This window comes from Melospiza melodia, chromosome 1 (assembly GCF_035770615.1).
Source record: "Melospiza melodia melodia isolate bMelMel2 chromosome 1, bMelMel2.pri, whole genome shotgun sequence".
NCBI lineage: Eukaryota > Metazoa > Chordata > Aves > Passeriformes > Passerellidae > Melospiza > Melospiza melodia.
Genome location: NC_086194.1, coordinates 136772753 through 136796338, shown reverse-complemented (window position 1 = coordinate 136796338; position 23586 = coordinate 136772753). Strand labels below are relative to the sequence as shown.

Below are 23586 nucleotides of genomic sequence, written 5' to 3'. Positions count from 1 at the left end.
TTCTCAGAGAAATTAAATTCAATTTGTTTGCAGGAAGCTGTGACTGCTTTTCTGTCACTCTTTGTCCATCTCTTTCCTTAATATTTAAAACTATCTCAGGCCCTGAGTTTTATCTTGCCTTGGCTCTTCTGGTTCTTTCCCCTATCCTGCTGGACAGAAACACTGAGTGAGCAACTTGGTAGGTATTCACTTGCAGCTGAGTTCAGCCCACCATGACTACCCTTCAAGAAAGGAATGCAGTAAACCAAGGTGAGAAATGCAAGAATTCACATGTGTCCAGAAATGTGAACTATAAGCCAAACTTGAAAAGACCTAATATTCAAATACACAGCAGACTACAGTAACCAAGGCAATGATCCTTTCGGCAGCTCTGTAGAGGACAGAAAATAGAAGCTGTGTGCAAATTGAAGAAGATTCCTACAAGGTAGTATACAGGAAAGATGATGACAGTACAAATAGCAAAGCACTGCAAGAGATTGCTGTGAAGAGCTCATGATATACCAGGAGCCTTCAGAACAGGTTACAGTGACATCTGCCAAGAATACCAATAGCTTGGCTTGCTTTGGACTAGCAAATCTACTCTAGCCTCACTTCTTAGATTTCACAGCAGACAGAAGTTAGCCATTTCTCTGATCAAATACTTCAAAAAACCCACAAGTACATTATTTAGGAAGTCTCAACAATATAATTAGTGCTGTGTAATCAATTACAACACAGAATAATATATAATATACATTATTCTCCTAATATAAAGAGTAGCTAATTCAAATTAAGGAACCCAAAATCTAGAGGAATACTATCTATACAAACAAGTGTAATTTAAATCAACTGTTTTAGTAAAAAGCCAGTGTTGAGCAAAGTTACCTCCTCTACATTGGAAGCAGTTTTGGCAGATGTCTCCATAAAGATAAGTCCATGTTCTCGTGCAAATGCTTCACCCTCCTCTTTCTTAACTTCTCGTCTAGATTCTAAATCACTAAGATAGAAGAAAAAAGAAAAGTTAAATTACATGGTCTAACACGTCCATATAAAGATAGTTCTTCACAAACATGCTTAAAAGCATGAGAAGCCAAGGGCCCCCATCAGAACTTGGGTATATAACTTGTCAAGCCCTTAAAACAGAATTATTCTAAGTCCTGCACTTACAGTACATGGAATAGTCACAGGCATGACACTTACTTGAGCTATACACTCTAGCTGACATAAATCTTATCAAAGACTTCATGAAATAGCTTTCTACAGGAAGAGTGTGTATTTATCTAGGTATTCCTTGAATATTAACTTTAGACATTGTTCTTTCAGTATATATCACTCTCTTCTATTATATTATTATCTACCAATTCAATACTATAAAGCTGAGCTGATAAAAGAGCTTTATAAATGAGTTATTTATACTAAACACAATTAAAAATATAAAGTTTTTTTTCTATTCTGTAGCAAAACTTCACACAGTCAATTTCTTCTCTGATTAAAAAAACCTTAAAAGCAGAATTAAGTTCTTTTGAACTGCATTAGCTGTTCTCTCCCAGTAAGTTAGCACTTTGGTTGTGAAACTCCTGGCCCTCCAGCAGCAAAAGAAATTGAAATTACTGTTAGACAAGTTCTTGCTTCCTGCTTTCCAAGCAATTTAATTCAAAATTTTTACCTAAAAAAGCAGAAAAAAATCCTCTTGGACTTGACAACTAGAGACAAATCTTTTTGTCTAAGTCATACAGACACAAGCATTTCACCCTTACTTTTTAAAGCTTCTTTACTAACAAGCAATTCACAGTTTGTCCTTCTTCGTAAGTATATTACATCTTGAGCAATAAAAATTATATACTTATTACTCATGTATAAGTGTAAGATATATATTTCGATGAATTTTCATCTAAGTTGTAAATGCATAAATATCTTCCTAGGTACAAATCTTTAACTAAACAGCATACAAATAGATATATTTAATGTGCAGGCAGTATACAAATAAAATGTATCATGCTAGACTTCAGCATTTGCCAACTTTGTAATTATACATATATTCAAATTATGTAATACTCACTGTGGCATCTATTTTGCAGCAAAGCAGGTTTTTGTAATATTTAACTAAATGCTAGCTTAGATGAGTTACAGAGTCAATACAAATCAGCACATTTAAATATTAAAAAATTTGAAGATAAGGGTACAAGAAATATCTTCTCAAAACAATTTTGAAGTTGATGTTCATTATATTTAAGTACTCCTGGTATTAGCTGACATTATCTTTTTCAACCTGAGCAATGTCTTTATTTATTACTACCATCCTACTCTCAAAAATACCTTATTTAAAACCTTGATTCACTACAGTGTTATCTCCATGACAGAACAAACAAGTAACCTCTTACTTGAAATAATGCAGTTGTATCAAAAACTGCAATGACAGCCCAATCAAAACTCCATACTGATACCTAAACATATTCTTAAAGATCTTTAACTGCTTCTACTAACCACAGTTGTCTTCCTCTCTCCATTCCAATAATTCGAAGCATTTGGTCTTACTAGATCAATATAGCTATGCTTTGTTCTGGAAAGAAGATTAAGTACAGTATTTGTAATGTTTTAACACTAGTATTTGTAATGTTTTCAACAAACAGCCATAATATTTCAAATTAAATTCTCAACACTTTTCAAATCCAGCAATAAGTCAGTTGTATGAACTTATGTCCAGTGCACTTTTGGGAGTCATAAGAGCAGTATTTATTCCTTCAAAACTACTATGCTAGCATACACATTCTTCCTTCCACCCACCTCTAGCAGTATGCCCTACCATAAGAACTCTTTCAGGATAAAGCAACAAAATTGAAGGAGTTTTCTTCCTGCTCTCCTTGAAAACAATATCCTTTAAAAAGTTTAAAATTTTAACTCTTAAAACTTTTAGTTCATGCGGCACCTTAATCTACAACAATTTACAGTGCACGTTTTAAGTGTATTTATTGTTTGAATAAAACCTAGTTGTAACTGGGAATTACCAGGCTAGCTGAAAGTAGCAAATCAGTCTGCATCCACAGAACACAAAACATGAAAATTTAGTTTAACAGCTAAGAATAATCAGAAAGAGTTACAGATGTCAATTAAGTATGCAAACTTATCTCAAGTAAACAGTACACTTTACTGTTTTTCTCAGTGCCATATTTTTACTCACACAATTATAAAAACAGTTGGTCAGGGCCATCACGGGTTTACCAAAGCTTCATTTAACAAAACAGGATTACATTTTTTATATTAATTTGTCAAGATTATGCTTGACACATTCCTCAATTAAAAAGGAAGTTGTTAGTCATTTACCAGATAATGTAAAAAAAAGTTGACAAACTTCACAATTACTTAATATGTACCATGGTTTTCAGGAGGAGGTAGAGGGTAGTGGGGCAATGAGGGAAAGCAGAAGGGAGAAGAGGGGGAGGAAGAAGAAAATAAAAGTTCAACAGGCCTGAACAGCAAACTCACTCTCACTATCACAAAGCTGCTTTCGCAGTAGTGTCTAAGAAATTGTGTGGCTGCTCGTGAAATTTTCAGGGGCATGCATACACCCCATTATTTCAACTGGCACCTTTACCTTCAAGAATTATTGAGGCATGGACACAAGTTCCAGTCAATTACACAAAGGCTCATAATTACAGGGTTATTAAATTCTGAGCTGATGCTTTTGGTGTTTTGAAAAAATTCTGCATCCAGGAAAAAAAAAAAACAAACTAGATATGATTTTTTCATAATTCACTGGATCAAGAACGAGAAGAATTACAGATAATATATTCACTGATGTGTTTTTATTAAGACTTTCACTACCCAGTCTCAGCATCGACAAGGAATAATTTTATAATTTTAGAGAGTGTAGCTGATAAGACCAAGTAAGTGAATTTACCAGGAAACAATGAAAAAGCATTCTCTGACCCCCAATCCCAGCTAAAAGGTACAGAATATGGAAGAGGATTGTAAATCAGAAATGTCTCAATCATTGAGGCATGCACTTCTTACATTTGAGAGAAGTTTTTGATGTGAATCCTGTACTATGGTCATCTTTTTTGAAATGACATTTTCTCTGATGTGATACTTAACCAAAACTAAAGCACTTTAGAACACCTCAAATTAGGAATCACATTCTCTTTATAAGGGAGAGATCCAGGTGTTCCTAACTGGTGATTCCAGAGACAAAAAAGCATAATGGAAAATAACTCTTTATAATCCATTGCTTCAAGCATTTGCAATCAATCCCTTGGAATAAAATTATTTCTAAAATAGATATTCAGAACATAATGTAGCTGATCCATGGGCTGCACATTGTGTTAATTTAAGTAGAATAAGAAAAGTTTTAGGCTCACCACAGAACTATGCACAGTGACAGAAGGGAACTTGAAGTTAACATACACCCTACAAATAAGAAAACTCAAAAGCTGAAATACAGAGAAGTTCTCTCTTAAAAAATAACAGCTAATAAGATTTTACCTTTTGTTTCCAATAAGCATTATAACCATGTTGGAATTGGAATGCTGACGAGCATCTTCTAACCAAGTTGTCAAGTGGTTGAAAGTGTCCCTCCTAAGTACAGAAGAGAATGAACATTAAAAGCAGTATTTTAAGAAATCTTTCTCCTGTTAGTCCACTATTCTACTTGAATAATCAACTCATTTATTGGTGCACATGCTCTATGGATAAAAGCTAGTAATCCCTTTGTGAGAGGGAGAATGGGCAAACAAAAATTTAGCAAACAAGCAGTGTTAATGAACTCTGCCTAAAAAGTAATTGAAAACATGTTTGCTACAAAGAGTAAAGAGGATTCTTAGAGTTGTAAGAATCTGTAATTTTATATACATATAAAAACTGAACAGAATTTTACAAGCACTCATCAGCTTCACCCAAGCCAAAGAACAGTACAAATAAACACATACTCATACAGTAATATTTGTTTTACTGAAAGCAGAAAATGATTGATAATTTTTAAGTGAGTTTAAAAGCTGAATAATAAATTTAGCAGTAAAATCTTTTAAAGTGAGGTACGTGAATGTGACACATTACAGTTTTTACAGAAGGTGTAAACTAAGTAATAAATCCCATGCTTGTAGAGTGGTTTTAAGATATTGTATTTTATTTATAAATCAAAGATTCATTTGCTGGAAATCCAAAGGAAAGAACAGGCTGCTTCTTGATATTTAAACATAAAAAGGGAACAAAGGATAAAATATCTAGGAAATCTCCAGTACAAGTGGTTGCTCAATGCAACAAGTGCCAAGACCCACAGGAAACACACAACTTAAGAAGACTTTGGAGCCTGAACATTTTCATAAACCAGCCAGAGTACCCACAGCTTTATAGACAGACTGTATATAGATACTTTATTTAATACAGCAGGGAAACTTCAGTAACTTTGACCTACTAAAAAAGTATCAGATTAAGACCTGTATTTTCTAAACCTCATAAACACGTCAATGGTACAAGTCTACAAGTTTCCTGGTATTCTTTACGTAACCAAACTTCTATGTTTTACTATTTCACTCCTTTGCAGAATAGCACTTCAGCAAAAGTAATCTGCTATAATTAATGAAAAAATATCCCTCATGATAATAAAATACTAGAAAGGAAATAATTAAATATTTTCAGGTATTTCTCCATAAAGGCAACCCAGAGGTTGATGGTCAATATTTTATAAAAATATTTTATTTCATTCTTCCCGAATTTTATGCATGCTTTCTCAACTACTATACAGAGAAAACTGGAAGTATATAGGTTAGTATGCTATATCTTATTAGAGCAGTTATAAAAAAGTTGACGTAACGTTAGATTACCAGTATCTACACACAAAGCCAAATTAGATGAGACACTTAGCACTACTGTACACCATAGCACAATTCTACACAGACACATCATTGAAATCCAGTTGGAATTCTCACCTTGTAATGTCATACACTAGCAAAGCCCCTGCGGCCCCTCTGTAGTACGATCTTGTGATGGAACGGAAGGACTCCTGCCCTGCCTGTAGAACAAAGTTTCATTACTTCATATCTAATACTTGGTTTTTGTTCCTAAAAACCATGACTTAGAGTCACAGGATCATGGAATTCTACTTTTGAGAGATGGAGAAGAGTATGGATGGGAAATCAGAAAGGGGACAACTGGGACAAAGTCACCAACAGCAGCAAGAGAAGGCACATAGGGAGAAGACACCAACTACAGCACAGTGCTGTTAAAAAAGAAAAAAAAAAATCGGAACAAGACCTCTAAACCTTTTTTGGCAATCCCTGACAACCCAATTTACTGAATGGCTTCACAATACATGAATCATTATTAGAGCACAGAATGGACTCCTAGCAACTAAGCTCTGAAGACAAATTTGAAAGGAAGCAAATAACCCAGAGCTTCACATTTGAATTCAATAACCCGCTCCCTGGGGCAGCTGTTGACACTAGAATAAATAAAGTCCATTGTAAATAAATGATGAATGACATCTTTACGCCCACCATCTGCTGGTGTAAAGGTTGTTGGAAGGCCAAGGATGCAGATTTTATCCGTTATATCATAAACTGCAGCCAGCTTTCAACAGTCTTCAGATGGAATTCTTTCAGTAATCATTTTATTAAGAAAAAACAGAAAATGGTTGTGAATTCAATTTTACACAATTCTGCTCCACAGTTAATCAATTTCCTCTGTACTTGATAAATAATGCTTGTCAAAGCAGCTACAGGATGCAAGAGTCATCTTCATATACATTCTAATTTATGTAGACTCTATGAAAAACTTCAGAGTCCACATAAATTAGATAGCTCTCACAGAAAAGTATTCTGTAAAAATTTGAGCACCTAAAAGAACATGTTCAAAAGAATACAGTCCCGAAAAATAAATATTCATGGTTTCAGATCTTGAGCTCTTCATGCTCACGCTTTTCAGAAGAGCTATCTAGCACTTGACACTTGCTAGAAAAAATATTTACTTCTAATATTTAGCAATACCAGATGTTTTAGCATAATTCAAAGATAACACAAAACATGCTTAAGAAATACTAATGCTGAAAAAAACTCTATGTGCAGTAAATCTGTAGAACTATAGGAAATTGTCCTGATTTAAAAACATTGAACACAAGAAAGAAATATTTATCAAATACAAGGAACCATTCAGGCATGCCTACAAAATTAGTATATGGACAACTTTTCCTTCTCACAGTTACTGTACTTTTCTTAATAGCACATCTTCTTAAATTCAAAGAAAACTTCATCTAGATACTGTCACTCAACAAGAACAGTGGCACAACAAATTTAGATGTTTTCAGTCTTCAGAAAGCATCCTTCTCTTCCAGAATAAACAGTAACTTTTATTTAAGAAAACGTTTTATCTTAGCCATTCCAGTGGAAACAGTTATAAAATACACTATAACACAACAGTTTCAACACCATTAGAATACACTCACATCCACTCTTGGCTAAGAGTCCAAGTACACCTTCATGTAAACTTTGGTAATAGAACACAGACAATGAGCAGAACCCACCAAGAAATAGTAAAAAACAAATAAGCAACAGTTTTTTAGTGTAATACCTGGTTTCCTACACAGAAATTCAAGTAAGATTTACCACCTTTTCTTAGTGTGGTGAGTAGCTCAAGTGGATGGTAGACAAATGAAACATTTCCCTGCCAAACAGACAACTTACTGTTACCAAGGTATTCCATACATTGCCTAAAATTACACATGACCTGGACTTCACCTGACACATTAAGATGGCCTGTTACACCTTCATAAATTCCATCCTGACATGTGAAATTGTTCATCTCCCTGAGTAAATTAATCATGGTCAAGCAACATTGTCAGAGGTTCTAGCAGATCTCACAAAAATGTATGAATAGTGAATTCTTAAAAGAATCACTTCTAAAAGTTCACTATATAAATACTGAAACTAGTGTAATAATTTTAATTGTGTCTTACTTGACAGTGGTGAAATTTAAATATCACTGCTTCCTTAAGGAAAGGGTGGAAAACGGTACCTCCTTTGGTGAAGAGATCACATTTTCCATATAGCAATAATGAATTTAGGCTTACATATACCAGTGGACAACACAAACTCAATTCCCTTTCATTCTAAGCAAAAGAAAACTGTTTCTGGAAAGAAGCTCCACAATATTAATGTTTGTTTTATCTATAACATAAAAATGTATTATATAATAGAAATCTCTTATATATAAAAATTTACTGTCTATTTTAAAGTATCATTCTGAATGAGATCTAGGTCAATATAGAGTCAATATAGAAGGTCAACATAGGGTTAGGCATGCAGCATACATTCCACACCTTTTTTAAGCATCATTCTTACTTTACTTCTTCATCTGTTTTCTCTGTCCACTTCCCTTTTTTCCAAAGGGGACAAGCTATTTCAAAAGTCAAAAGAAGTCAAAACTGAAAGAAAGTCTAGGCTATTAGCCAAAACAGACTTAAAAAACCTCAAGTGTACTATAACTATACTTTATCAGTCTTACAAAGAAGGACCTACCCCAGTTAAGCTGCTTGTTACAAGGAGCAACAGACAGAAGCAGCTGTATAGAAGCTCAGTATAAATTAAAATCAGCTTCAATATCAGAGAAGGGCCTTTATCTTAAGTATGATTTTGTTATTACCATCCCCTTCATGTTCCTGCAAAATCCAGCACTTTTTTTTATCTCTCTTCCATATGAAAAAGTTTTTTCTCACAGAAAGGGACCCGTGGAGATCCCCATTCCAGTCCCCCTGGCTCAGGTAGGGCCATTCAAAGCAGATTGCTGAGTTCCACATCCAGATGGTGGGGGAGGCAGGGGGCAGTGGTGTTAAGAAGAGCAGGGGCAATAGTCAGGAAACAAATGTTAAACACGGTGTTTGCCAAGGCCATATTACATCCAGTACAGGTGACACAAGCTTTTCTCCATGGTAATTCCAGGATATACTCACTGTAGTGGAAATGGGAAGATGGAGAATGCTTCTGGTAACAGCTAGACCTGACAGCTACTTCACACACAAAAACTCCAGCTCAGACATGGCTGCCTGCAGGAACCTAGAACATGCATCCTCTCTCTTCAGAGAAACAGGTGCTAGGTCTGACATGAGTAGTTCACTAATCGCGAAAAAATGAGAGCCTCTGATAAACAAGAAATGTTTTAAGTGCTAAGTAACATTCTTTTCTGGCTGTTTTCTACTCTGTAAGCTTTTACAATTCATAGCATAATGGTTCACAGAAACAAGCAAGCTTTCTGATAGCAGAGACTTGTCTATATAGACAGTTGTAGAACTCCTAGGTCTTCAAGCAAGTACAAAAATCTTCATCCCTGCTTCAACTGCACAGACATATATCCCATGTGCTTTTCAAAGTATACTTCAGTATAGAGACCAAAGCACAACTTGAAAGTAACAATGCAAGCAGAACATGAAGCAAGATCAATCACCTCAGGTCACTAAGATACAAGATTTAGGACCTATACTAGTTTTTAGTAACATTTAAGCTATGCAACTGTTATCATGGACACAGTATCTCTGGCATATTTAAAAAAATACTCCAAGTGTTACTACTCCTGTGGAAATGTAAGAAAATACAGATAGTGCAGAAGGTAATCTCACCCCTGAGGAATTGCAGCTGTGCTAATTACCAAAGATTAGGAACAGGCCTGCCTTTAACAGGCCACAGCTGTGTCCAATGAAGATGAGTTCTATAAAAGAGTGGATGAGCTGGTTGAAAAGGGAGCTGGAGTTTGTTGGCTGTGCTGTGAAGGAGTCAGTGCTGTGAGGAGCTGTCCATGAGAAATCACCAAGGCATGGAACTTTTGCAATAAGATGACAACAATTCCCACAGGAAATCTTGGTGTCATTTCCAAGTATGCAGTGTAGTTGCATCAGCATGCAGCATGCTCAAAACTGGGGACAGAACATTTCATTGATGTTGGGAATTATTATTTACATGTTTACACTTTTCTACATTACAAAGAAGACTAAAAAGACATCTAAGAAATAACCAACTCGCAAGTGTCACACCACCTGGGACAACTGCCAGCTGGGAACTACTCCACAAAGTTGATCCCTGGAATAAAATGTTCCAGAAAGAAAGAGGAGCAATACATACCTTTAAATATAGTTTTGGTAGTTATAAATACATTAACAGCCTCTAAGTCACATGTCAACTTGTTTATACAAATGCATTAATCTTTCTTGCAGTCATGTCTCCAATCCAGAAAATCAAAGAATTTTAAGGTGATTTACTAGCATGTAGGACAAATAGACACAGAGGCAGTGTAAAAATAAAAAAACAACCCCTGCTGTTCCAGCAAAGAGATTCCCAAACAAGAACTAAAAACACTTATGAAGAAGAATCTATCATAATATATAAAAGTCTCAGAATTTATGTGACAGCTTTAGTCAAGTTACATGTTACTTGAGAATAACCCTGTCAGCATGCAGTAAGAACTGAAATTTCAAGAGGACTAAGGATCTCTAAGGATCAAACTGTTCATATGTCTAAATACAGGTAACTTGTACATCTGCTTCTGCTGGTGTTGAATAAATGTCACTTAGATAGCCAAAGCAATTCCCAACACATCACAGAAACAAAGCTTTAGCCTTCCATTATCAGAAGTACACTTACAACTTGGAGGAAACTGTATTTGAAACCTTTAGGTTTTAAGTAGCAACCCTCACTAAAATAGGAGTTTTCCTGTGCAAAAAAGTGATTCATGCACTTCCCGTTTAAGGCCTTATCCTAAGCAAGAACTTGCTCTTGTAGAAATCTTGTAATTATTACAGAAAGCATGGATAAACTGCCAAGAAATCAAAAAACAATTCAGAAAATAACATGCCAATTCTATAGTATTTTCAATAACCAAATACATTTAAGCATGACAAAGGTTTATGGACACTAAGCTAGAAAGCATATCAAGTTGCCTCAGCTTCCTAAAGTGACATCATGGGTGTGAAGAGTTGTTTAAGCTACTGGCACTGAAGCTTAGATGATGGTTGTATTAAACAAACAGCAACAGGAATAACTATTAGACAGATCTCCCTGCCTCATCCTTCAATCCATGGACCCAGAAATAAGTTAATCCTCCCACCTGGCAGCAAACACAGTCTGTGACTGATGATCAGACTAGGTTCAGAAACTAAAGTAGATTCTCTCTAAGTTCTTCCTGCAACTTCACAGCAGTAGTGTAACAGAGGGCCATGAGATGCAGCAATATGCATGCAGGTACCATGGTTAGAGTGTCAAACTAGTAAAAATGTAGTAAAAGAATACATCAACTGCCACAAACATATGAGTATGCTCTGACTACTAAAGCAAGTAGAAAACATCATGAAGTTAACAGTTAGTAAAGGGCTCGTGGGGGTGAACCCTATATCCTAGCAATTGTCAGAGACATGAGGGTGAATATTAATTTAATGAATGAAGAGAACTTTATTTCGTTCTAATAGATCCAAACCAATTGCAAACACAAGAAAAATATCTTAATTTCCAAGAAGAATTAGTATATTCAGAATATCTGAAAGGGAAATATGCCTTTAACAATTATGCCTCCAGTCTTCCACAAACATGCTTTTTTATGAAAGCACTCAACTACTAGAAAATGCTATAAATTAAATTAGAAAGTACACTTGTGTGGAAATCAAGAAATTACATGAAATTGGTTTATAAAAAACAATTATTTCAGATATTTAGTCTGTCTAACCAGGACTAAGGTGTTATATGAATTAATGTTTTTAAATAATGAATTTCCATGAAAAAAAGCTGAAATAGATATTAAAAATATAGTATTCAAGTACACAGGAAAAGTCAGTATTCATACCAATTTAGACAACATCAGCAATACTTAGTGTCATCGCGGATCTCTCTTACTGCAGTGTCTGACAGAATATCCTCTTTCAATTACTGCTTATTTTTTCTCATCAACAATGGCTTGTTAGTAACAGTCAATGCAATACAGAACATCCTCCTCAACAACAAAACCAAGGCCACTGACTCAGCCTGGTAACAAGCACAGTTATCTATCTACAACTATGAATGTTTTCTGAGGAGAAGCAATTTTAATATTTCTTAGTCTTATGCTGCTGCCACAAGACAACCAAACTTACCTACACAGCTTATTTAAACTCAAAAAGCTTAACAACTTCCAGAACAGTCATTTTAATCCTGACTAGCTGCTGTAAAACCACTTCTAGTTCTCTAAAAGTTACGTGTGCAGCTGACACTAGCTCAAACACCACACTTCCACAAAAGAGTTGCTCAACTTATCATAAGGCAATTACCAACTAAGCAGTTTGGACAAAAGTATTTCTCAGTCTGTCCAGCTACTGAAGCCATTACTAAGACTAAAGATGCAAGGGAAGAAATAATCTAAAGACACACAAACAAACAATTTGGTCCAACACCTCATCTTTACAGACCTAAAAACACTGAAAAGGAATAGTGAAACCCAAAGACTCACAGAGCTAAACACCTGGGCGTGCCACAGCACACACAGCAGCAAGCTTGCAGAGCCCAGCACTGGGGAGATCCAGAACAGCCTGCAGCTGGGAGAGAACAACAGGACACTATTTGCTTGTGCGGACATGAACAGCAGTAGAGCTGAGACTGCTACACAGAACATTAAGAATGCAAAGGCCACACTGAGTATCTTTCATGGAATGTAGATTTTTGATTGGGGGTTTTTTGGGGGAGGAGGGGGCTGGGGCTAGGTGTGTTTTTGCATCAGACTAGTTTTACTAGACTACCAGCTCACAGGACCAAATACTGGACTACAATTTCTAACAGGCATATGTGCATTCCTTAAGCATATCTTCCAGTCTGGCCTCATTCAAAAGGAATTCAGTTTGTGTACTCCCACATGGAAAACAGACTGCAGTAAATAGAATTAACTTCTGGAACATGCTCCTAATCCAAACTAGGACGATAATGAAAAAGTAAAATATTATTGAGCTATCATACAAGAAGGACACACAAATGGATCTCACAGACATGCAACAGTGTTAGCTTCAGCTGTCCCTGTAAGGTGCAACATACTCCTGCAGTGAGGTATGCTACAGCTTCCATGTGTTCCCATAACTACAACAGGGCTTTCCTTGGGGCTGCAGTGATCTGCTAAAGACAACACAAAATGAGCACTGTTGCACAGAAATATCTGGCCAGAAAAATCAAGAGTTTGATTCTCTTAAGCAAGTGAGTTCATTGTTAAGCAATCCAAACAAATTTTATCAAGTTCTCCACTTATGCCTCTGCTCAGGATTCATCCTGTTCAGTGATGGATTGAAAGCAGATGTATAAGGCTAGCACCAAATAAGAGAAGGGCTAGTGCTGTGACTCAGTAAGCACCAAACAAAACCATAAATAGTTCATGTGTTTCCTTAGCAACAGGTGTAAAATGAACCTTCTCTCATCAAACAGAAGTTGTTACAGCTTAATAAATATAGAGATAGCATGAGTAACACCTACCAGTTTTGGCTAACAGAAAACCAAAAAATGCTCAATGCAGATAGAACACAGTAATCTTAGTCATTATGGACATTTGTGTACCTTAACACTCATAAGTAAAATATCTCTTAAGAATTACCTCATCATATTTCTTATTTTTGCTATTCCTTCAGCATCTTTGTACCCAAGATCAGAAATGATACAGTGGAATTCAGATATGCTGATAAACCAAGACTGGATTAGAACAGAAATATCCTGTGTTTTAAAAATCATATTAGATACAGTTAAACCTTAACTAAGTCCAGGACACTATCATTCACTGCACAGAATTTATAAATTATTAAGTACATCAGCACACAGTCTACTCAGTGTATGAAAGCTTTCAATTAATATTTTAATTTATGTATGATATACTTAAGAAGCTAGCCAGAAGCCTCCCTGCTCGAATAAAATTTATAAATTATAGTCAAAAGCACTTAGGTTGCCATATTTTGGCTGGACAATTTGCATGCATTCAAAACAACAACCAGACTGCAAAGAGCCACTGAGTCAGAGGCACCAGGAAAGGCATGATCTGCTGAAACACAGCTGAACTTCATTCGTTATCTAAGGAGATTAACAGAATCAGTTCCAAAGCCAGTAGCAAAATTAGTACTTCTGCCTACAGACAATCTGCTCCAATTTTAGAAAACAAGGACCAATATAGGTATGTAGTCACATGGTCACACTATATACTAAGGGTTTGATTATAAAGCTGTTTTATGCAGACATTTACTTGTTTTTTGAACTTAAAAATATTCAGCCACCTTGGTAGTCTGCAATCCACAACTATAATAGTAAAAATGCCCAGAGCAGAAAAAGCCCAAAGTAAGCTGGCCATATCTTTCTATGCCTTTTTCTTAGAACTTCCAACAAGGCACATGTGCCAGGTGCCTTTTCAAGTAAAGAAGCTGTAAAATAAGTAAGATCTTACCTATGAAGTTCACTGAAATATTACATTTTTTTACATTTTTATATACACATGCACATATGTAGGCATGTGTTTATGAATGTATGTCCATCCACTGATTTGCTGTACCACAAAAAGCACATACACGAGTCTAGGGATCATGTACCTGTCCTGTCAGTTTCTAAAGGTATCCTAAAATGCTTTTAGAAAAGGAAACAGGCAACTCTGTCTTAGGGAACAGTCAAATACATTTAAAAGATATAGCTACCAGTATGAGAATCTTAAACTTGCTTCATCACAAGTGCAGACAGTGACGCTGACTGCTTTATAGTAAAGCAACTGACAACACAAGAATAGCCAATATATGTTCTTAACCTCAAAAGTCAGTCTGAATTTTGGAAGGTGTTTTGAAACTTAGAGCATTTACCAGTCCCTTCTTGACTGAAATATTTACTGTCTTGAACTTGTGTTTTTAAATATCCTATGAAAAGTGAGCCAAGTGTTTTCTTCTACCTTGAAAATGCAAACATATCCTCTAGAGAACTCTTGATTAAAGGTAGCAAACACATCACCATCACAATTTCACAACAGGATTTTGTCTTTACCAAATCTTGCATGTATGCACAAAGAAAGATTGTTTAGAGAAATGGAAATTCTTGGCAATATAGAAGACTTAAGCCAAATAGTGAGGCAGTATGAATTCCAGTCTTATAAATCTGACAAAGCTTGAGGAAGTTACAGTGCAAATGCCAAACAATACATCACAACAAGAAAAGGATATATTAGCAAATTTTTAACTTCACAGACACCAAAGAAAGCTGCAAGACAAAGTACATAGTCTATGAATGCTGATGATAGAGAGCTTAGCCAGAATAAAGGAAAAGTGAAAAGTTAGTGGAGCAAAATGTTAAACAATTTTTATGATTACTTACCGTATCCCATATCTGAAGCTTTATCTGTTTTCCATCAATAGTGATCATTCGAGCCCCAAATTCTACACCTGAATAGATTTTACAAAACATTACATTATTAGCACATATCAGAAAGAAGAATGTCAACTACTACAAAAGCAAGAACATAAGTTTAAATTCAGTCAATGTTGTAGGAAAATACTCTCTTTCACAACCTGCTTTTAGCCAATTTTCCAGCAGCTTGAAAAAGCTTTCTAGAAGAAAGGTAACTGTTACAGTCCAAGCGTCTGGGATGTATTTCCAACAAAGGTTTCCAAACCACTGGGTAGCTCTAGATTAGAGGGAGAAACACACCCCTTTGAATGTAAACAGGAAATTGAATAGTCACAGTTATTTTAACACTCTACCAATGACAGATTGCTGGGGCCAGTTTAGAAGAAATTCAACCTACCATTCCTTATCAATAAAATGATCTATTAAGGGAGCATACAAAGTCACCTTTGACAAGATAAATTTTATTACTGTATTAGTTAAAATTCACCTGTCTTTATGAAAAAAAAAAAAAATCCAAAGTTCTAGCTAGTTAAAGATCAAGTTTTATAACTGAGGGGAAAAAAAGTGTGTTCCAAACAGACAAAAGTAACTTCTTCAGTAAAAAATTCAGCCTTCTATACCATTTTAAAAGCACTTGAGACCATAAACAAAGTCATGTATGAACTGAGGCCATTCATGCAGCAGTTAAAATCTAACAAATGGCTAGAGATAGTGGACATATTTAAATACTATCACGCTTCCATTAATCTATAACCATTATTAAAAAAAAAAAAAAAATCTGCTAGCTGAAGTTTCACTTAAATTGGTCATTGTCTAGACGTGGACCCAAGACATTCAATTACGCAGCCCTGAGCTGAAATATTCCAAATGTCTTTTCAAGAGCTTGCTTAGAATATTTGAGGGTGCAGTGTTGCTTCCTGTGGAATGACTTTTGGGGAAAGGGGCAGAGTTCCCCAACAGGATATTGCAGCCAAATAAAAGCCATTGGCCAAAGACCATTGTGCTTTTTAGCAACCAAATAATTTGCAGCAACTGTATGCAAAGAAATTGAAAAAATGGAGGTGGAGAGGCAGCAAGGAGGAAGCAGGTGAATGACACTGCTCTTCCTGAAGTTGACTGTAAAGCCAGGGGAAGGTCCTTGCCCTACTACACATTTAAACACTGAAGGTTTTATCTGATCTCAAAATGTGACTATAGAGCTGCTGATTTAAACTCAATGACCATCTTAAATGTTTAGTTTCTGCAAACAACCCCATAAAAATGAAAACTATATTTATCTTATTTTATCAAAATACATGCCAGGAAAAAATACTGAATTTGAAAAAACACAAACAGTTTGATGGCAAGCTTGTTCTCAAGGAAGGAATAGAAGCTGACCATGTTTATAATAAGGATGTGTCCTACAGGCAGTGGGCAAAACAGCTAGAATGTTTACAATGGTTTATTTAATCAACACATTTTCAGGACTTTTAATACAACCATTAGTTTAACTCAACCCATTCCATCTCCCCCACAGGGGCATTCATATGACTTTGAACCCATGTTCTTTATTTATCTGTCTTTCCAAATCTGTCTGGGTAATTGGGAGAACCTGGCCAAAATACACACATGCCTTCACAGTTAAGGAGGCATTTCCAGCCTCTTCCAATGCCCTTAGGGATGGCTTAAAAACAGAGGCCAGACAAAACCAAGGGGAATAAAAAGCAGCTATATTTATTGAAGGCCCTTCAGGTACACTTTGGGCAGATAAAGGCCTCCCTCCCTCGAGGGGCTACACCCAAAAATGGATGACCAGTCATGGCTTTTTGTACTTTTGTAGGTTTGGGCCATATGCATATTGGGGGCTAATTTCCCAATTACAGAGTCAGGTAATGAACTGGTTTACCCCCAGTTTGCTCCCCCTCCCCAAATCACTTCTGTTTACGTTTTCAGGGCCTGAGACAGTAAGGTGTCTTTGATTTCCAGACCTAGAGAGGAACTGTTTTGTCTGACCAAAATTTGAAAACAGCAGCTAACACTCTATATGCAGTTTAGAGTTATACTAAAGAATTGCAGGATTACAAATACATGAAAAATATAAAAGCTAAAATCCTTCTTCCCTCCTTTTCGAGCAGCTTCCCAGGCTCTATTACTACATTCTTCACTATGTTGCTTCCAGGTTCACTGCCTCATCTTACTGGCTTCACTTTCTGCCTTGCTCCCAGATTTCAGCTAACAGTATGCCAAGCAAGGAACTGGCACTACAACCACCCTGCTGAGGTGAAGCTGTTCCCCAGTGCCTATCAGTCTGAGGTGACAGGGCTGCCAAATGCATGAGTGATATATAAGGTGTCATATATTTGGCAGGCCTGAAGAAGAAAGTATGATAGTAAGTCATGCCTCCCTAAAGTACTTAGGCTCTTTATTCAGCCATCCTATCTGCTGCCAAGACCTCACAAATATTCAAAAACTCATGTTAGCCAAAGAAATTGAACTATACAACAGGCACACACAAGGTGTGGAAGGACTGTCAAGAGAAAGAGAATTCATAATCAAGCCACTTGATACATTCTGTTACATGAAGAAAATCTGTTTATATTTCAAGCAGCTATTTCAGTACTCCCAAACATAGGAAGCCTACCTACTCCAGGGCACAAACTAAAAATAGAGACTAGGATACATTTTGTGCAAGGCTCATGATTAAAGCTGATAGGTTCCTTGAAAGAACATGAACAAGTTGAAAGGTTCTGTAACCTCCTCTGAGACTAGCATCTGTTATGCTTAACATCAAAACTGATCTGCAGACTAAATCTGCCCTAGAATTTACTACTACACAATTCCTCTTATTTTGTGTGGAAAGATAAATAAAAGTTGGTATTATTTACTGTAGTTAGATCAGAGGCAATGTGTCAATGTGTATTCATTCCCCTGGTATCAAATCACACCAAACACAAATGGTCCACATCCAGTTGAAGAGTTGGGAAAGAAAATCCCTATCCTTTCCAAAAGCAAATACATTCACACTTCAGTCCTCTATTCAAAAGTCAGTTTCCCCAAATAAATTTTTTTATTCATTTTTAAGGGTAACTTTGCTACAGTTTATCTCTAACTTGTCTTCAAGGTTTTGTGGCTAGGGTACTTTACGTTCCCTACCGCAAAAATGCCACTTCCATCACCATCAGCGCATTTCAAGCTTGTACAATTCTTCTGTGCCTGCTTTTCTGAAGAGAGTTTAGATACTGCAGCTATGAACTTTTCAAATTGTTTCAGATTTCACCCTCCCAATAGAAAACCCCAAACTGACTTTATGAGCTAAAAAATATTCATTAGCTAGAGATTCACTGCCACCTTAATACAGCACAAATCCTGCACTTCTGCAGCACAACAAACTCATAAATGCATGCTGAGGTACCCCAACCACTTATCTACTAATAATGGGCAGCACAAAAAGGACCTACCAATAGTGAGATCGTGGACTGGTTGAAACCGCTTGTCTGTGAACTGTAACAATAAACATGATTTCCCAACACCTAAAAGAAAGAAAAGAAATAAGTGTTAAACAAATTTTTAAAGACGTCTGTAAAGAACCAATAGAAATTAATTCAAGGAAGTATTACACATTGCTTAAAATTAATTACTGGAACTGAAGGTATTAGAACTCATACTTTGAAGTGTACGAAACTTTTTAATTACAACTTTAAAAGTTTTAGAAACATTATAGTCAAAGCAGATCTTTTCAAAAATTGAACAAAAATTAATTATTCTTTTGAGAAAGTAGTTCTGCTTTAAAATTAAGTGGAAAACAAGTTTTCGCACAGACCTTCAAAGTACCATTTTATATCCTCTCTCCTCAACAACTACAGGGCTTGCTGCTCCTCACAACCCTTTACCTGCTTCTCCTGAAGTACTTTCAGCTTTTTTCCAAGCTAACTATTTCCTCAATAGCATCAGTCTCCCATCTATCTCTGTATCTATCCACTGAGGTAACCACAGCATGTCTGTGGCTGCTCACAGCCACTATATGCTGCTGCCCACTGGTCCCCCCCCAGGCAAAAAGCATTCCAGGAAAAGTCAGACAGGTAACACAAACACCGACCCCCTCAGACAACTCGTGTCAGAAATCATCATAACTATTTCCCATTACATGGACACTGGTCAGCAAATGGGCAAGTTCTTCTGTATGTGAAAGCACAGAAAAGTAGAAGTTAATGCAGTCAGCAAGAGTACTCAAACTACCTAGGTTTGTAAATATACTACTTTTTACAGTTATTTTTTCCTTCTTTTACTTGGAGGGGTTATTCTTCCTGGTCTGTGCAGTCAAACTTCATCTTTTGAGCCCTTAAAATTTGACAGCAATATATTTGGTTTAAACTCTGAGCTATTATCACATAACATACTATACTGTAGCATCCAAGTTCCTGCTGTACTTTGTTTTATCTGTCCAGCAAGATAAAGCTATTCTAGCCACACAGTAGAGGTCAGCAACAACTCATCATAAGAGACATATCTAGTAATAAAAGATAGCAAAACAAAGAGATAAGGAAAAGAGCCACACTACTGACAAAAGATACACATACCAGAAGTTTGCATATAGTGACACTGGCCTTTCTAGTACCAAATTCAGCAAAGTTTTTTAGTATGGTTTAATAAGGAAACAAAGCCTACAGAAATATAATTAATCACCACATATTTTAGTTTGGACTTTAATTCTAAGACCAGTAGCCAGTTTCAACCAAATCTAACAGAAACAGGAAAGCTGCATTTAGTTTTGTCACAAAATGAGTTGTGGCCAACTGATGGCACTCAGATTAATATCCCAAACAAGGCAGCAATTCCAACAGCCTAAGCCAGTTGCTAGTGCTGCTGTCTCTACTCTGTCCTACAGTATGCACCAGTCCATTTCTCCACAAAGCTTAGATGAGTTCTGAGGCAATTTCAGCCATCTGCTGGGTTAGCATGCTAATCTGACAAGAGGAGTGACAAAGCAAACAGAAATGGCTTAATGCAGGGTCAGACAAGCCTAAGAGTTAGTTCAAATGAGGGAAAAGAAATGCAGCAGCCAGCAGATCAATAACAGAGTGGCATGGAGCTGTAGTCCAAGGCAAAATTTGCAGCATCTGCCTTACTACATTTATTTTCTTTAGCTTTCTGGCTTATGATGGCAAGCTGTCAGAACAAAAGCAGTTTTGAAGCAGGTATAGATTCTGTCTGTAAAAAATTAGTTAACATAAGAGAAGTTGAGGAGGAGTGAGGGAAAGAACTGCAGGGAAAAAAGAAACAGAAAGGCAGAATATGGGAGCTGTAGGGACAGAACACAAAACTGCACAAAATTTTAAAATATTAATAATTCTACTCAGAGAACAGCTCTTGTCACAGCTGGTGAGCGAGCCTAGCAGGGGAGGGACTACACCAGATTTGCTGTTTGCAAACAGAGATGGGCTGGTGGGAGATGTGGTGGCTGGAGGCCATCTGGAGCACAGTGATTGTGAAATTACAGAATTTTCAATATTGGGTGAAACAAGGAGGAGCATCAATAAAACTTCCACACTGGACTTTCAGATTCTGGCCTATTCAAGAGACTTATTCAGAGAGTTCCTTGGGAAGCAGCCTTTAAAAAGAAAGGAGTCCAGGAAAGACGGGCATGCTTCAAAACAGAAGTCTTGAAGGCACAGGAACAGACTGTCCCTATGTGCTGAAAGATGAGCCAACAAGGAAAATGACCAACCTGGATGAATAAAGAGCTCTTGAAGGAACTAAGGAAAAAAACCAGGATGTATCACTTTTGGAAGGAGGGTCAGGTATCTCTGGAAATGCTTAAGGGAATTGCTAGGTCACGTAGGAAAAAAATTAAAGAGGCAAAAGTCCAGATAGACCTCAATGTGGCCACTTCTCTAAAGGACAATAAAAAATATTTTTATGAATACATTAATGGCAAAAGGAAGGGCAAGGACAACCTCTATTCTCTACCAGATGTGAGAGGGAATTTAGTAACTAAAGATGAGGAAAAGGGAGAGTGCTTAACACTTTCTTTGCCTCAGCTTTCAACAGAAAGACAGGCTGTCCTCAGGACAACTGTCCTCCTGGGCTGGTAGATGGTGTCAGGGAGCAGAAGAGCCCCTCTGTTATCCAGGATGAAGCAGTCAAAGACGTGCTGAGCCACTAAGATGCTCACAGATCTATGGGAGCAGATGGGATCCATCTGGTGATGAGGGAGCTGGCACATGAGCTTGTGAAGGTGCTGTCATTTACCATCAGTCCTAGCTCAGCTGGGAAGTCCTAGATGACTGCAAGCTGGCCAGTGTGATGCCCATCCACAGGAAGGGCTGGAAAGGAGGATCTAGGAAACTACAGGCCAGTCAGTCTGATCTCAGTGCCCAGAGAGATTATGGAACAGATCATCTTGAGTGCCACACAGCACCTACAGGATGGCCAGGGGATCAGACCCAACCAGCATGGATTTAGGAGGGGCAAGTTTAGCTTGATCAACCTGATCTCCTTCTATGACCAGGTGACCCACCTGGTGGATCTGGGAAAGGCTGTAGATGTTGTCCACCTGGACTTCAGCAAGGCCTCTGACACTGTATCCCACAGCACCCTCCTGGAAAATCTGGTAGGATACAGCTTTGACAGATGCTCTCTTCACTGCGTCAACCACTGGGCTGGATAGGCCCAGAGAGTGGTGGTCAACAGTGCTGTGGCCAGTCATTAGTGGTGTCCCCAGAGATCAGTGTGGAGCCAGTCCTGTTAGTATCTTCACTGATGACCTGGATGAGGGCATGAGTCCACCATCAGTAAATCTGCAGATGACACTAATCTGGGAGCATATGCCAATCTGTTGGAGGGTAGGAGGGCTTTGCAAAGGGACATGGGATGGTTGGATGGATGGGCAGAGTCCAATAAGATGAAGATTAACAAGTCCAAGTGCATTTTGGCCACAATAACCCCCTGCAGTGCTACAGGCTGGGGACGGTGTGGCTGGACAGTGCCCAGGCAGAAAGGGACCTGGGGTGCTGGTCAAGAGCTGACTGAACATGAGCCAGCAGTGTGCCCTGGGGGCCAAGAAGGCCAAGGGCATCCTGGCCTGCATCAGGAACAGCGTGGCCAGCAGGAGCAGGGAGGTCATTCTGCCCCTGTACTCGGCACTGGTGAGGCCACACCTTGAGTGCTGTGTCCAGTTCTGGCCCCTCAGTTTGGGAAGGACATTGAGAGGCTTGAGCACGTCCAGAGGAGGCAACGAGGCTGGTGAGGGGCTGGGAACACAAACCCGGTGAGGAACGACTGAGGGAGCTGGGGGTGTTCAGCCTGGAAATAGGAGAGACCTTATCACTCTCTACAATTCCCTGAAAGGTGATTGTGGTCAGGTGGAGGTTGGTATCTTTCTCCAGGCAACCACTGACAGAATAAGAGGACACAGTCTTAAGCTGCATCAGGGGAAGTTTAGGTCAGACATCTGAAAAAAATTCTTCACTGAGTGATTGGGCAATGGAACTGTCTGCCCAGGGAGGTGGTGGAGTCACAATCCCAGGATGTGCTGAAAAAAAGACTGGACGCAGGACTCAGCGCCATGGTTTAGTTGATGAGGAGGTGTTAGGTTAGGTCATAGGCTGGACTTAATGATCTCAAAGGTCTTTTCCACCCTAGGTGATTCTGTGAACACTGTTCATATACACAGATAACTTTTATATCACCAATTAAATAAAACTGCCCCACTGGAGAACATAATCACTGCCCCACTTAAAAAAAAAACCTGCAAGTCACACCAGAGATAGCTTTTGCAATTGACCTTGCAAAGCGATTTCAGTTTCAATGGATAAAACCTTAAACCAATCCAATATTCTTGCACAAATCTTACAAATGTTGGAACATTTCAACATTTCAAAATCTAATCAACAAAATGACATTTGATTAGGTATTCCAGCACTAGTTCTCAAGTGGCAATCTGATATTTCTTCTCCTTCTAAGGCTGGTGACCAAGTCAGTTGAATTGAGCCTACAGGCACCAGCCTCAGCAGAGTGAAGATGACAGACAAGCACAGCCCCTTGGATGCAGGCTCGGTCTCAGACTGGCACAAGATGACTGCACTTCCAGTCACTCCTCCATAGCAGTCCCTTTAGGAGCAGACTGCAGGCTGATGGGCTCACACAGAGAAAGCAAAGAAATAACTAGTTTCTCTTTAACGCCATTCTTGCTGGTTCAGAACCTTCCAACAAAAAACCCCGTCTCAAAGTTGACTGCTGTTGACTGAATTAGAGGTTTCATTTTAATTTTATGGTTTTCAGATAC

At 37.7% G+C, this 23586-nt stretch overlaps 1 protein-coding gene across 1 annotated transcript in view; it reads right to left on the bottom strand.

The window, feature by feature from the left end:
- RAB2A (RAB2A, member RAS oncogene family) overlaps window positions 1–23586 on the bottom strand; it is a 43052-nt gene that overhangs the window by 11892 nt on the left and 7574 nt on the right. The window contains exons 2-6 of the mRNA XM_063169224.1: window positions 18761–18832; window positions 15291–15358; window positions 5901–5983; window positions 4459–4551; window positions 865–976 (exon numbers count right to left, since the gene is read on the bottom strand). Coding sequence (XP_063025294.1) covers window positions 865–976; window positions 4459–4551; window positions 5901–5983; window positions 15291–15358; window positions 18761–18832 — 428 coding nt within the window. The remainder of the gene's footprint in view (window positions 1–864; window positions 977–4458; window positions 4552–5900; window positions 5984–15290; window positions 15359–18760; window positions 18833–23586) is intronic.